Raw genomic sequence first — 16,263 nt, 5'->3', positions numbered from 1 at the left:
TCAGCTGCCTTTGGAAATTGTCTATTCTCACTAATTTGTTGAGAAGGCTATTTGTGTGTACTCTGAGAGTTTTATTTACTGGCCTTCCTGAACTGAGGTCTTGATATAGAAACTTAAATGAAGAAATACCTGTTTATAATTTTATTTTGAAAGTTCAGGTAGGATTGTCTAGACTGGATGAGAAATTTTCCAACACAGTGTAAATATATTTACATTGTAAACGTATTGCTGTTTGAACATCTTTATTTCACTTAGAGAAATACTTGAAATGCCTTTTAGTAAGAAAAATCAAAGTGAATGAATCTGGAGTGACTGGAAACACATCACTTTTCTTTGTTCTTAGAGAGATTTTTCCCTACATTCATGCTCAAAAGCCCTGCAATTTGTAGTTAGTGATAGATTTATTTCTCTTATGTTGTTATGTATGTAAAATTGCATCAAGCATGGGTATTAAGGCTGGCAGTTCTTCCAGGTGTTTTGCCATACCACTGTGTGCTATTATGCTGTTTTCGTATTTGTGCCTAATTAGAAGCAACGTGTTCAGTTCGTGTTCAAAAAATTAATGGTGTAATATTGGGTGCAAACCGCTCATCTGTCTCTGTGTCAGTTTTGCAGTTTCCTAGGCATTTATTTCTGTTGCTGCCTGTATGGTTACAGCATAACAAAAGCAAGGTGCAACTCTCAAAACATAGTTGTAATCTTGTCACTCTTGCTTCAAAATATTACTTGTAACAATGCTGAGGTTAAAAGGTTAGAAAATGTATGCTGCTCTCTGTCTCTAAGATGCTTGTTTCTGTGAGGTGTGGTCTCCTCCTTCTGCCTCTATTTATGAAATACAATAGAAAACCTTGTGCTAGAACTACTACAAATTAGAATGTTACCACCATCCAGTGAAGAAATGTGTATTTTAGACCTTTTCTTGTGAATTTCTTGGATTGCACCTGAAGTTTGTGAGGAAAATGTCTTTCTTTTTTAATGACTAGAACAGCCTCCATGGCAACATACATGAAGTATTATTTAATATCAGTGGTTTCAGGTACTTAAAGTGTGAATTTAGCATGTTTTGGTTTTGTGGTTTTTGGTTTTTTTTTTTTCATGGCAGCAAAAGTTTAAATTTAATTTAAACTAAGAATGTCAGTGATCAGCTGAAGGAGCAAGTTTCTAAGCCATGTGGGACCAGGAGTGATGTTGAAGAAGATGCCTGGATTTCTTGTGCTCCCTGGTAATTCCCTGTTCCCTGCATGCTGTGGCCCTCTGTCAGCAGAACTTAACTGCCACACGTGGGAGTTGTCTTTCAGCTTATTAAGTTGTTGCTAAGTCATCTCTCTTTGGTTGAAATTAGGGAGGAGAAGACACCAAGTGTTGGCTTGTGTGAATGTAACGTGTTTTTCATAAAAGGTGTAAGTGATGTAATGCCCTAACTTGAAACTATTATTGCTTGTCACTTCATGGCTTCATTGTCATTAATGTTTCCTTACATTTGGGACATGCTTCCAAGTAAAAGGGTCATGAAGTAAAGGCATTGGGAAGTTCAAAATTCATCCATGTGAGTTCTTTTGCTTTGCACAGAGAAGTTGCTTAATATCAATTGCCAAATAGGGTTCTGGAGAAAAAAACCAATAATTTGTTAAGGACAATCTGTTCTTCAAGTTAAGGCATGCAAATTGACCACAAAACTGTATACTTTATTTAAAAGCACTGCTTAGTCCTCTTGTGGCTCCTAATGTAGATTAAATTTAATGTTCCTAATACTTTGAAAACAAATTAACAAACTTCGGAAAGCCATTGCAAATGCTTGTTTAGGCTATCCTTATGCATGTGAATCTGCTGTAGAAAAATTGAAGTTCTATTTTTCTTCTTAAATCTCTTGATAGATTTTTGGGGTTTTTTAAGAGTTTTTCCCTCTTATCACCTTCAAAATATTTGCATCTACTACAGTAAATGTTGGCTAGGTGTTGTGACTGGCTCGTGTTCTTAATGAGAACAACTTGCAGTGGTATATAAGCCATTTTTAGTGGCTGCTATGTAGTGGGCTGGCAGCTATGCTCTATTACAGTGTAGAGGTAATCTTGTTTTACTTAAAGCAAATTCTCATCTTAGATTTCTGTTTCTAGTCTGTGCATGCCAGAGTTTCAAAACTCAAAGGCAGTGCTTTCAAGTTACTTTACTTTTCTGCCAGGTAATTTTGATAGTTTAGAACTGTGAAAATCAGGAAAGAGTTGCTGTGGGTAGTACAGCATAATTGAGAATATTTTGTTGTTGTTTTGAGTAACCAAATTTTGAGCTGTTAATGGCTAGTTTGTGTAGTTTTGCTGTTAGTACACACAGTGAAATAGGTTAATTCAAATGCAATGATCTTGATTTATTTAGTGAATGGCAAGGAAAGGAGGTTTAATGTAGGTAAAGAAGAAGGGGAAGACATCGAGATTAGACTTTTTTTTCTTTCTGTCTTTTATATATCTTTAAGATATGTCCTTCAAGACATGCTGTATTTTGTTTAGCAACATGATGTTATCGGTATCAGCATTGGTATGCTGATGGGAAGCAATACAAAGATGTGAAGCCAAGCTACTGGGATGGCCTGTTTCTCTGGTTAAGTGATGTTGACTCTACCTATCTAAAGGGGAGGGGACTCTCTTTGTTGGTTGGCTCATGGATTGTTCTAATTTGTAGCGTGTTTTTAGGGGGAGTTGGTTGGCTGGTAGGTAGGTGATGGGACAGGTACGTCAGTTTAGGAGCATGTGGTACAGGAGCAGATTTTTTTTCCCTTAGGTTATGTTGTCTTGAAAACTTAAAAGTTGCATATAAACTAGTAATCTTAAAATATTACTTCATCTGTTCTGAGTACAGACTTTTAGCAGAATTCCTACCATTCAGTGCAAGAGAGATGGTAGTGCATCTCTAGTCTGGCAATGTATTGTCTCCTCTCTTTCAAGTAGCCCTTTTCCTCCCCATGGAAGTAAGAAAGTTAGCTCAAGGAGGCAGTTGGGTGAAGCCTCAAGAGCCTTGTCCTTATTAGTTTGGGGAAGCTCAAGAGTCTTGTTTGCTTTCAATTTTCAGCATAGCAGGGGCATCTTGCCAAGTGTTAACACATCATCTTTAACTTTCTGGGGCTGGTTTTTTCAAGCTGGTTTGTAGCTGCTGTTGCCCTTTAATCTAACTTATTTAGGGTATGCATTTCTTGATCTATAGAATTATAATGAAATCGGTATGGCAAATGGATGATAAAGTCCAAAATAAACAGTCCACTGTGTTAGCTCAGTGCTGGATAGGTAGACTTATGAAATAGGTGGGATCCTCTATTTTTTTTTTTTTTCCTTGACAGGGCAAGTGACTTGTGAAGAGACAGAAGCATCCAGATCATGTGGGTTCAAATTTATTACTTTTACAATTGATGTACTACAGGGCTCCTAAATATTTATGATGTGCTGGGTGTTTGTATCTGCGTAGTGAGATTGGCTTCCGTATTCTCACACTGATGAGAACGAGACAGGAGATGGGCATGATAGACACAAACACAGATGTAGGTCCCAGCTTGATTCTCGAATGGCAGGTTAATTGTAGTAAATTTCCATTTCTTTAATGGATAAAGCACAGTATTTAGGAAAGAGCCCTGTTATCATTCAGTGTAGCACCTCTAGGGCTTATGGAGGGAAAGGGGGTATTATTGAACCGTTTAGTTGTCAGAGAGGGTAGTTTCCTTTCCATGTATGAGTAACCTACTGTATCCCAGTAAGTGCCAGGAGGAAGTAGATTTGTTTTCTTTTGAGGAGTATACCACATTTGAGATTGGTGACACAAGAACTTTCATATTTGTTAGTAGTATTGGTTGTCTTTTATTTGTCCTTAATTATAGATCTGTCAATTTGATGCTAGGCAACCAGTTTAGTTTGTTTAAAATTACAGAAATAAATAGGCTCACTAGTTATATTTCTATACCAATTTCCAAAAACCTGTTGGAATATGAAGAGGCCGCCAAAAAATGGTGTAGTTGCAGAAATAGTGCATTTGTGAAACCACCTGGTTTTGCTTACCAATTGTAAATTATATGTCTGTGCTATAAATACATAAATAATTTGGAAATGCAGTCTGATGATGTGTAGGAATTTCTGTCCCCATGTTGGTAGTTGTTAGTCAGTAGACAAATGGCAGGAAGGAAACTGATTTAAAAATAACATAAGGTTATGTTGGCAGACCACAGATTCTACCATCACATCATCTTGTCATTTCAAATAAGACATTGCTAATTGTTAGGTGGGTCAGATTCTCTGTTACTCTTTCCCAATTTGTTTTATTGTTTCTTATGCAGGGTGTTATTTAATGGGACATGTAAGGTCACATATAAACTGTGATGTTTTAATTCATTTAATTTTTGGTCACGGCCTCAAACTAAAACTATGAGGAGAAAAGAAAAAGATTTGCATACAATGAAAATAATTTTATTGATTACTTAGTTTGGCATTTTCTGTATTTCCATACTGTACATACTAAAGTCTCAGACTTACAGAAACAGCCTCTCTGCAGTCATGTTTGACACTGAAAATGTTCCTACATGTATGTAGTGGGACAAACTTCCTGTACTTTGCAGTAGAGAAGGCTAGGAAGAAGCCACTGGAAAGAAAAACTGAAACCCTTGAGAACTGAGCAGGCTGGATTTATTTTCAATTTTGGAACCAATGCTAAATGGATTAATTTCTCTTGACCCTTTTTATAAGGACTTGCTCCTAAATTGGAGTGATTATTGTTGAACTAAATAGAGCTGTAGCACACTCCTGAGAATATCATAAATCTTCTCCTGACCTCCCTGAGGTCAAAACTGAGATTTTATTTTAAATCTTTGAAGCCTGGTTTAAAAATCAAACTCTGCAGTGAAATTGTTTAAGAGGGTTGGCCTTTTCACCAAGTAATTTAGTAGTAACTTCACAGTAGTATTTTGCAGAGACCAAAATACTTCAGGTAAAAGTCCTAAATTTGCAAGTACCCCACGGCATTTCTGTTCCTCTTGTAATAGAAAAAGAATGAGATCTTGGCTGTGGTAACTCTTGGTTGTTGTGTGATCTTATTGCCAAGTATTTTTTTTATAAATTGGAAAACAGTCTTTTTTTTTTTTTTCTTCTCACGAAGAAATCCCCCTGATCAGTCTTCCTCGAGGTCCCATAAATCCCTGCATTACACCTTATCAGCTCCATTATCAGAGCTATTTAGTTATTTAGTTCCTTTTTTAACCTAGTAGGAAAGTAATTCACTGCACCATTTATCCTCCAGTTTAAGCTTTGTGCAATTGTTCAAACCTTCCTAATTTTACCTTAGGCTGATACTTAAGGGAAAAGCTTTCCCGGATGCTAAAACAGAAATTTTGTGCATGAAAATGCAGAGAAGAATGATATTATTTCTAACTCTGTTAGAAACGTGGTGGGATTTGTAAGGGACTTATACTTGTGCAATAATATTGTGACTACCATTTTAAATTGAAGACAGAAAACACAATACTTTCAATGACTTACAAGAAAAATAATATTTACAGTTTTGTACTTGAAAACCATATCCCTGAACATGAGCTAGAAGGAGAATTAAGTTCTATTTTTGCAATTTTACCTCTACCTCCTTTGCTCCCTTCCCATGTTTTAACTAAAGCCGGCTGCAACTTTTTCTCTTGCTGTCTTTTCCCTCTGTCTCTCATTGAGCCTGCAGGAATTTCATCTGATCTCAATCCATCATTTTTGTGTTAACACAGAGGAGCAGCTTGGTTGTGTGTAATGACAGTGGACAAAAATTGCTGCTGATACGCATAGGCACGTAGTAGTTCAGTATATTACCTTTAATTTTCCATGGTTGCCCAGGAGTAGTTGTCTTGTGTTGTGATTTTTTTTTCCTTTCTTTTCCTTTAATTTCCATTCTTTGACTTAAAAATGGGAGGCATCTCACTTTTAAACTACTTTGTCAAAAAAATAGCAATGAAATGGATGGCCCCGGGTATCCTTTTAACTACTTCTGTTTTGTCTATTTGAATTTCTTCCTAATAACTGTGTAATGTTTTAATGCTTATTTTATAATTGAAAAACCTTTGTAAATTGTGTACACAGGTCTTTGGATTGTATTGTAGCAGGCTTGGCATAGTGGGGTCCTGCCTATGAATGGAATGTCTCAGTGCTGTAGTAATAAAAATAATAATAATAGATTTTGGTAGCTAAAGCATGTGCAGAAGGTGACAGTTTATTTCTAAAATTAGAACTGTGCATTAATATGAAGGTTTTGAAGTGATGTTTAGACCAAAGGATTAGCTACATTTTGTTTTGTTGGTTTTCACTCTGTTCATCAGCACTCCTATGTTAAGACAGCTTGCTTAAAGATCTGTAGAGCAAAATTTCTTTGGATGGGGGATTTTGGAGGTGTTTGTTTTCAATGGCTAAGATAGATGAGCTGTCCTGCTTCTTTGTAGAGGTGGCACCTGCCTTCCCCAGTGATCCAGTATTTCTGGGGTGCTTTTCTAATCTCTCCACCAGATTCAGTCTAACAATATAAGTGAACAAATTCAGTGTGGACCCACCCAGTGGGCTACAAGAAAAGGAAGTATATTTACCCTGAGGTCAGGAGTGGGGTGGGTTAGAAGGGAAAATCAAGGTGCAGCAGAACTTCAGGTGAGAATGATATGCTGCCTGCCTGGCAGCCAAAACTTCTAATGTGTTTTGGGCTTGCATCTTTGGAGAAAAAGAAAAAAAAAAAAAAAAAAAAAAGGGGGCAGGGGGGGAAGGAGCAAAGGGACCTTCTAACATTTAGCTATTTCCTAAAGCTGCCTAGTAAGTCCATAACTAAGATGCACTTCTATGTTCAGCCATTAAGTGTTTCTTACTAGAAAACAAAGCAACAGCAAAAAAATTGATATTGCTGTCAGTTTGTAAAGGTGCAGTTTTACTTTAGAGATAATTAGATTCTCTGCCACCCTGAAATTCCCATGTACCGTTAATATGTTGTTTGTTCTCTGATCTGAGCTGTGTCCCTTGGAAAAGGTCATGTCTGCGGTGTTTTTAGAATTTATATTTATTTTCCTCAAGTGTGCAGCTTCCAAACAGCTTAACTACTTTCATCAGACTCTTCATGTTTAGGGCGAAGTAGCCTCAAAAATAGCAATAGGGATATGGAGTAGTTGGTGTATGAGTTCGTGGGTTTGTTACTTGCAATTTTAACTGAAACATACTGTAGGTTTTCATTAGGTGTTATTTCCTTCATCATACCATGGAATTGCCTTTCTTCTCATCACCCTGATGAATAGCAGTCTCTGGCACTTCTAAACTACTCTGTTAAATTAGTTAGCTTTTAAAAGGAATATGTACTGCTTTGGTACATCAGGGTATTAACCTAGTGTTTGTAGCATCAACTATATTGATTTATCACTGCAGTGATCTGCTATTGTGTGTCTTCTGTATCTCAAAGAAGAGGAATTAAACTATTTGCCAGTCTGAACTTTCACTGAAAGGAGCACTTAAATTATCATTCGGTCAAACTCCTAGAAAGGACCGGGTAGTTTCCAAATGAACTAGCATGTTTACATAAACAACAGACTCTGAGTCATTCTTCTGGAAAGCACCATCGCTGTGTTCCCAGGGATTTTTATACATTAGCGGTATGTGGTGAACACCAAGAAGTCCTGCCTTCCCTCCGTGGCATAGGCGTATTTTGAGTGATTTGCCCAGGGTGCCAGGGCAGAGGAGGAAGCTGAGTTTGTGTGTGCAAAATATTGGGGTGGTGTCATGTATTGCAGACCTGTGATGGAGGTTGTCTCTGGCTGGCTTAATACAAAAAAGTCACATGCTGGGTGTTCTTGCAGACTGTCTGTCATTTCAGCTTTTTCCATATGTGAAAGTGCATGTGTGTGTGTGTCTTCTCCATGAACACTGAATCTCTGAGATGGAGTTCTGTGTTTACAGTTGCTCAGTACTGCAAGGCATCTGCAGCTAATTTACCTAGGCATTGTTCTGCTCCCTAGCCTCTGCTCTAGGTGTTTCTAATTTACCTATTGGATTTTTAAGTTGAGAAAGAATATGGCACCTGCCAGCAAAGAGAGGCAGGGCAAGATCAGGTTTTTCCAAAGCAGCACAAGGCTGGTTGGGACTTGGCCCATGCAGGACTTTGAGCTTGGTCTCGCTTGTGCTGAGACTTTATCCCTGCCTTGCGTCTACCAGAAGGTAATGCCTTGCATTTTCCTGCCTCTTGACTTGGAAAATTAGATATTCCTTGAACAATACCTTGCCACTGGGAGGTTTCCCAAGGAGTGTTTCTGTCATAACATCTGTCTGGGGGATAAGCCAGCATCATTGGGAATGATCAGGATAAGTTGTTACAGTGGGTGCAGTGTGTCTTCACTGAGCATATCACTGTTTTTCCAAGAGAGATCTCAGTTGCACTGCAATGTAACACATGCTGCTTGATAGGATAATAATGGGTTGGGATCTTTTCAGTTTTCTTTTGGATGTCATTTTTCACTCTGAATTGCTGGTCTTTTACTCATTTCTTTCTTTGGAAGTGAAGAGGTTGTGGGCTGCTGAGTTAATACAGAAACTCTCGTCTTGCAGTGGAAACTATTTCTATTTAATTGGTTAAAATTGCCTTCCCAGTGGTCATATGTTGGACAGCTTCAAAATGTAGTATTAGTAGATCTAGACACTTAATTTGAGCACTGGTGGCACATATCAGGCAAGGTGACAGCTGTGCCAGTGAGCCTTGTGTCCATGCATCAGTGAATTTCTTTTCAAAGCAGATAATTGCAAGGATTTTAAACAAAGAATGTGATCTTTAACCTGTGACGGTTTCTGTATCTCCACCAAAAGTTAATGCCACTGTTCTTACACTGTGGTCAAGTATTGTCACTTTTCTATTATGCACTAGGTCTTCATGAGCTGTTTGATATTACTAATCCTAAGTTAAATCTAAGCAGTATCATACTTGAAGCTGACTTGCATCTTCCTGTTTCAGTCTGTCTTTTATAAGAAATCAGTGTTAATGTCTAAAAGTTGGACATGCACAGCTGTTTTACTCTGTTAATTGAATTATGAAAAGCTTAAAAGGAAAGCTTAGTACATCATTGTTAAAGCCTACTGATGTCTTACAAAGATGTTGTGCTCTTAATATGGCAGTATATTACTTGTGTGCAGTGATAGCTCTAATTGGAAACCTAATAGGATACAAGAGATTTCTAGGACTATTACTAATGATAATATATTTTTTAAGTCTGTGGGATTTTTTTATTGACAGTCCTTTGGGCTGAAGCTGGAAATAAAATGCGAAATGTTGAAATATTTCTCGTTGGTTCAGAGGGCTGTATTCAGTGCTAATCGCACATCACATTTCTTGAGTGCTGAAGTGCTCCCCATTGGCAGTTCTGGTGATATAAATTCCAACACTAAATCGGTGCTAACAAAGCTCAAGTACCTGTTCCCGTTCAGTAGCTCCATCTTTAGGGGAGGGAGGGGAGGATGATTGCCGGTGCAACTTGCAGTAATGACAGTATGTCAGGAGGTTGCTAATAGGTACATAAAGAGGTGATTCCTTGGAGCAGTGGCTAAGGGTGCCCCAGAGAGTCCTTTTCAGTAAGTTTGCACAGTTAAGTTGGTGTCTTTCCAGAGGTAGAGCTTCCTGTCGAAATACAACACTTTTCCAGTCTAATGCACAAGTGGTAGCTGGAGAGTACTGACTGCCCAAATATATAGACTTGCACAGGACAGGGACAAGTCATTAAGGTGGAGTGGGATGCCAGGAGTGTTCAGGATGGAATGGCTTTTACTTTAATTTAATACTGATCTTGAGCTGTGCTGGGTTTTGTGTTCTGGAGAGAAAAATCTTTCCCTTGTGGCTGGTGCATCATTTGCAGAGAATCTGTCTTCCTTTACTGCTTTCCTTTCCCTGGAAGCATGCTTTTAGTCATAACTTCATGATTGTTGAATTACCTAGCACCAGCATATTTGTGAAATTTTATTACTAGGTTAATCTGAAAAAAACCCAAAACATTAGGTTTGATAACAGAATTAATTCCCTTTCTCTCTCTGGATTCCCCTGCTGTCGAGAACATGTTCACCAGTATTGGGAAGAGCAGGGAAAAAAAATGTGTCTCTGATCACTGTTATTATGACAATTTATGTTCTTGCAATTGTATTTCTATTTGTTACATTGTTATTAACACTTAGTGATTACTCTGGTTCCTTGCACATTAATCAAATGCATATTGTCATGTGTATATTGAATTTATTGTATTGCCCTCCCTCTCAAGTAATGCTGCTCTGTGATTGTTGTAATATGAAAAGAGCCTGTTTTTTTCCTTCTGTCTTAGGGGAGCCTTGTTAAAAGAAGGGGGAAAGAAGAGCAAGGCTAGTTTTCATTGTATTAGGAACATTAAGATCCATCCCCTTCAGAAGAAGGGGAGAAGAGATTTCTGAAACCGTGGTATGTCCATGATGGAAAAAGCTGTGTCACCACCTCCTGTTATGCAAAGGGTTTTTCCAGCTCTGGCATCTTACAAATAAGATACTACCATAGCAGTACAGAAGGGAAGAGGCAGCAGTGGAGTCCTACACCATTAATGGCTTTACAGGTTGAGCTGTACTTAGAAATACTCAGTGACATATGGCACGCTACAGAGTGCAAGTGTCTGAGGATATAAGTAAAACTAATTTTAACAAGCAGACATTTGATCTTTGCAACACCTTTAGTTTGTACTGCTTGTAGTGAGCTGCTGGCAGGTTAGGCAGTCTCAAATTAGGCAGAGCTAATTTGAGAAAGTGCTGTTTTAATTTGACACAGTGATTTTAATTCCCCCTAAAAAAGGCAGTTCCACAATGCAAGCAATATCAACAAGGTAAGATCATGTGGCCTCATCTTAGAAATCAGTGCAGCAAAATTATAGAAATGTAGAAAATTTTGATATTTAAGAGTGTCATCATTAATTTGGCTTCCTTCAATTATACTATGAGCCTTTGTTTAACAATAGTGCAGGATATATTTTAATTTAAAGAACAAACAAGATTTTAAAAATGAACAAAAATCCTTAATTTGTTTAGTACAGTCTTTAATGTGATACAGTTTTATTAAGACTGAGATGGAAGAGCCATTTCTGAAATACAGTAGGAAATTTTTCTTTGAAACTTAGCTCTTGTGTTGTATTGATAGTGTAGTATGTTTAGGAGTAGTTCTGGGCAATGCTGCTCTTGTAACTGTCGAGAGAGAGAAGATGGAACCGTACCCCACCTCTAGCTTCTCAGCTTTGTTAAACAGGCTGGAACGCTGGTAACTTCAGGTAAGATCTCTGAGTATTTGAGAGCATTCAATCTTCTTTTAATCCCGATCTCTACTTCAGGTGGTGTATGAAGAGTAAGACTGAAATATTTCTTCTATATCATACTTGAAGAATGTAAGAAGTCGTATTTATTTGAGCTGTGGTAGTATTTCTAAATGATTTTGGTTTTTATCTCTTAGCGCTGGCCCCAAAGGTGATAACATCTACGAATGGAGATCAACCATTCTAGGACCTCCAGGTTCGGTCTATGAGGGAGGTGTTTTCTTCCTTGACATCACGTTTACGCCAGAATACCCCTTCAAGCCTCCAAAGGTAAGAGATCTGTAGCTACCATCTTAAGTCATGAGTGCTAAACATGGATAGCATGCAGTGTTAATGGAATACAGCCCATTTGAAATCCACTCTTAAGAACAAACTTAAGCTCATTTTAGACATTAAATTAGTTTCTATTAGCTAATGTTAACAGCTTTTCCAGTCCTCTTGATAATTACTTTAGAGCTTGTTTTCTTTTTTCCTGCTTCTAAGAAGTCCTAAGCATTTAGTGCAAGCATTGGGACAGGACTGAGAAACTGAGAAGTAGATAAACTTGAGGAGAAATACTACAAATACTTGTTTCTCAAACCACCTAGGTACTGTAAGCATAAGTTACATGTGTTTTAGCTGATAAAGTAGTATTTAATTTTTCAGTTTTGTTGGACACTTGTGTTGTTCACCTGTTTGTACAGTAACAAACTTTCTGTAGGTGTGTTATATTTGTGAAGCTCTTACATTCCAGTGTTGTTGTGTTCCAGTGCTCTAAGGCAAATACCAGTGTGAGTAAATGTTATCCGGTGGTTCCAATATGTGACCACAGGAAGAGTGTTGGGTTACGAGGTGCTTGTGTATACACTTGGTGTTTGTCTTGTATCTGAAAGCATTTATGTGCATGTTTAACTTTCTACTTAAAAGTTGTTTGATTGATGAGATACATGCCAATGACTGCACCATCTTTCAGGCTTTGGTCTAGTCTGCAGCAGAAAGGACTTCTTCAGGCCATCAGTCCATCTCAGCAGAGCAATGCTAATTGCTTATGCAAGACAAATTAATACAAGCTTGCCAAATTAAGGAAACTGTTTGCCTGTTCTTGCTCACATAACTTCAGGGTTTCGGTAGTACCAACAGGTCCTTCAATTCTACCCCTAAGATAGGGTTCCGGTTCACAAACAGCGTGGTCTACCTTGGGACATCTCTAGTGCTTTCCTGCTGACATCTGTCCATCTCTTTTTGGAGATTCTCTGGCAACACAGATGGTTCTCTCATGTTAGAATTCAATTCACTTTAGAGTAGGGTTGTTGTTGTTTAATTTGCTGAATAATTTGTTGTCCAACCAACTGTACGCAATTTATTATGTTGTGAGCCCAGTAAGCATTTAAAGAGAGATTTTTTGCTTTCCCATGTGTGCGTTGTTACACCTTTGCTTTCTATGCTACAGGTCAGGCTTGTTCATCATAGAATCATGGAATGGTTTGGGTTGGAAGGGGCCTTAAAGATCATCTGTTCCAAACTACTTGCTGTGGGAAGGTATGCCTTCCACTAGACCACGTTGTTCAAAGCTCTGTCCAACGTGGCCTTGAACATTTCCAGGGATGGAGCATCCACAACTTTTCTGGGCAGCCTGTTCCAGTGCCTCACCACCCTCACAATAAAGGATTTACTCCTAATATCCCCTCTTAATTAACCCTTTTTCATTTTAAGGCTATGACTCCTTGTCCATGCCCTTGTAAAAAGTCTCTCTCCACCTCTCCTGTAGGCCCCTTTTGGTGCTGGAAGGCTGCTCTAAGGTCTCTCTAGAACCTTCTCTTCTCCAGGCTGAACAAGCCCAACTCTCTCAACCTCTCTTTATATGAGAGGTGCTCCAGCCCTTTGATTGTCTTGATTGCCCTCCTCTGGACTCACTCCAACAGGTCCACATCCTTCTCATGTTGGGGGCCCCAGAGCTGGATGCAGTGCTCCAGGTGGGATCTCACAAGTGATTTTGATTGCCCAGATACAGATGCAAGGACCTTACACATGGCCTTGCTGAACTTCATGAGTTCACAGGCCCACCTCTCTCTGTTCCTCCTAGGCTACCTGTCCTTGCTTCCACTTTCTGTACAGTTCCTTTGTGTGTTTGAGTTTGTCCAGGAGCTCCTTGTTCATCCATGCAGGCCCCTTCCCCTTCTCTGAAAGATGGATCCCATCAGTGCCCAGCAGACCAGGTTTCCCAAAGCAAGCCCGGTCAAACCCCCGGCTGTGGCACCAGTCCCATAACCATTTGTCGGTTTGCTAGATTTGACTAGCCCTTTTGAACCCTTTCCCTTTGACCAGGAGGATTGATGAAAAAAATACCCATGCTCCAGAGTCCTTTCCTTAACTCTCAGGACTGCCTTATTTGGCTTCAGTGTCTTTTCTGTTATCGTGGGTCTTTCCAATCTCAGAGCAGCAAAGTGGTTCTGCAGGGACACCTCAGGCTTTGGGGGCAAGTCTCTTCCTGCAGGTCCTTGCTGTGGCAAGCTTCCATTCTTTTGCATTTTTGGCCCCCATCCCATCCGTGTGTGCCAGCGGGAGTTTCTGGCTGTTTGGCCATGGGCTGTAGGTCCAGTGCAGACTGTGCTTGGGACCAGCTGTCTGACTCCTCCTCAGCAGCCCTGATGCCATGCAGGCTTCTCACTGCCTCCTATAGCTCAGCCAGCTGCTGCAGGAGGTCCTCTACCTGGGCAACACCTTTTGCAGGCAGGTCTACTGCTCGTCCTGCCTAGGAGAAAGGTCTTGGCACTGCCTGCAGTCTGAGGTCCACTCTGCAGCCTCTCCCTTCAGCAGCTCCATCTGAGTAGAAGTATGTACCACTGGCAGGGTAGATGGTACAAACTCCCCAGCCAGATGCAGCCCTTGCTCTCAGATGTGTTCCCACCATGCTGCTTCAACAGTCAAGTAGGATGCCTTGCAAGGCCATACTGTAACTACCAGTGCTGCTGAGACAGCCAAGTTTCCCAATGCAGAACCAAATAAACAGTTGTGTCATTCCAGCTCAGCCCTGCTTTCTGCTCGGTGCTTCTGACTAGGATACCTTTGTCTTTATCTTCAGATCTAAACCCTCACCCAGATGAAAAGAAGGGTGGGATTAAAAAACCAAACAAATAGGCAACACTTATTGAGGCCTTAAAAGATGAGTTTAATGGTGATTCACTGAATTGTAGCAGTTTCATTAAAATGGAGTCTTTCATCTAGTGAAGTCCGAGTTGGTTTACAAACCACAATCTGTGTACAGAAGTAAAATACATACAGCTTCAGTCTCATTGAGATGGGATTTAGGAGAAAGCATGGTGGTGCTATAATAGGACACACTTGTTATGCTTGGGCACTTAAGGTTGAAATGAAGAACCTTCCTTCGAGAACCAAAGCTGCTCCTGTATTAAAATTTACACTAGTGTTAATGGTAATGTGGAAAATATGATTATCATATTGCTCCTGCTTTATTCCTGCTATTTTGTTGATTTCAGATTGTCCAACTGCTTGCAGTAGTGAGTAAATACTGTCTGTGGATCGTGTTTAAGTGGTAGGCTAATGTAATTACAGTAGCCTTCCTGTAAGTGCCTTTTAGGGCAAGAAATAAAGAAACAGCTAGTTGAAACAAAACCCAGTGTATATCACTTTTGATGATAAGGACTCACAGAACAGTAGTCATTTTAGAATAGAGTAGAATGTCATTTTAGAAGCCTTGATCTCTGAAAATATTAAGCTCTGTAAGGAAAAAGGACTAGTATCCCTTGAATCTTCCTTGGTGGGACCAGTAGAAGAAAACCTCTATGGCCTCTTTAAGTCTTTGGTAACTCCTTTGGGGGCAGTTGCTGCTGTGGTGGCCTGCCTGATCGTGAAGGGCCTGTAGCTGAACACATTTCATAACCTGAAAATGAAATGTCATTAAAGGATTTACTTTCTTAAATAAAATGAGGTGAAAATGGTCATCCTGGCAAGCTTCCAAGCCCTTAGGAATATGTATGAGAGAAGGTGTTGAGGCATAAACACTGACAAATACTGTGTGGTTGATGAGCATCCTAGAGGCGTGTAATGAAGGATATACAGGTGCAGCCTTTGAGGACTGGGTCTAGCTCTAGCTGAGGGTTCGATTCAGTATGTTGGAGCAAATGTTTTTGGAGAGGATGTTGCTGTAGGAGAGCCAGAAGACTGTGCTAGAAGTGATACTTAGATTCCTGTGAGGATATTAAGAGGGACTGCACTACTGTGCTTGAGGTTGGAGAAATGAAAGATTTAAAAATTTGACTTGGAAATGCGTTGCATGGTACAAGGAACTTCAGTGGGAGAAATCTGATACAGGGACAGATACTCTCTTTCATGTCCTAAATATGTATAATGAAGTTCTTTTGCATTTAACCAAGCATTCTATACAACACCTTGAAAATGTTAATCTGTTCTCTGCTTTTTATGTTTTCGCATTTTGTGTTGTATTCTGGTTTTGCATGTGTTTCAGATAGCAAATGAATCAGGCACATGCTGGGTGAGCCTGGATTTAGGAGAATCCAATAAACAAGTATAATTAGAATTTAAGAATTCAGTATTTGTACTATTACAACGGGCATTTTCCCAAGAGTTACATTACAGTTGGGTTATATTTCATTTACTGAGGTGAAAACAGTAACTTGTGTTGATCTGGTGTGTGTGCTGTGATCATTTGTATTAATAACCTCTAACCACTTCCTTCCACCCACTCCTATTCTGCTGCTTGTGTAAATTAACCTCTACTATCACTTCAGGGTAAGGTTGAGATTAGCTTCTTTTATGTCTTTTCAAAAGCTGTGCTTAACTCTGTATAGTTACTGCATTAATGTAATCTCAGGTGGGACATTTCCAAAGGATTGTTCAGTTACACTATATTTTTCTGTTATTCCACATGCTGTTCTCTTCACTACCTTCTAAGTAACTCAGTTTCTTTTGATTTTGGT

General features: G+C 39.3%; 1 protein-coding gene across 3 annotated transcripts in view; it reads left to right on the top strand.

The window, feature by feature from the left end:
- Window positions 1-16,263, top strand: part of UBE2E1 (ubiquitin conjugating enzyme E2 E1) — a 44,116-nt gene that overhangs the window by 23,647 nt on the left and 4,206 nt on the right. For all 3 annotated transcript variants that reach the window (XM_042043210.1, XM_042043212.1, XM_042043211.1), the window contains one exon: window positions 11,464-11,596. In XM_042043210.1, coding sequence (XP_041899144.1) covers window positions 11,464-11,596 — 133 coding nt within the window. The remainder of the gene's footprint in view (window positions 1-11,463; window positions 11,597-16,263) is intronic.

This window comes from Corvus kubaryi, unplaced genomic scaffold (genome assembly GCF_017639235.1).
Source record: "Corvus kubaryi isolate FWS band 111438036 unplaced genomic scaffold, C.kubaryi_AGA036_p1.0 37398, whole genome shotgun sequence".
Lineage (NCBI taxonomy): Eukaryota > Metazoa > Chordata > Aves > Passeriformes > Corvidae > Corvus > Corvus kubaryi.
The sequence above is the reverse complement of the archived record's forward strand: the minus strand, read 5'-3'. Positions and strand labels throughout refer to the sequence as shown.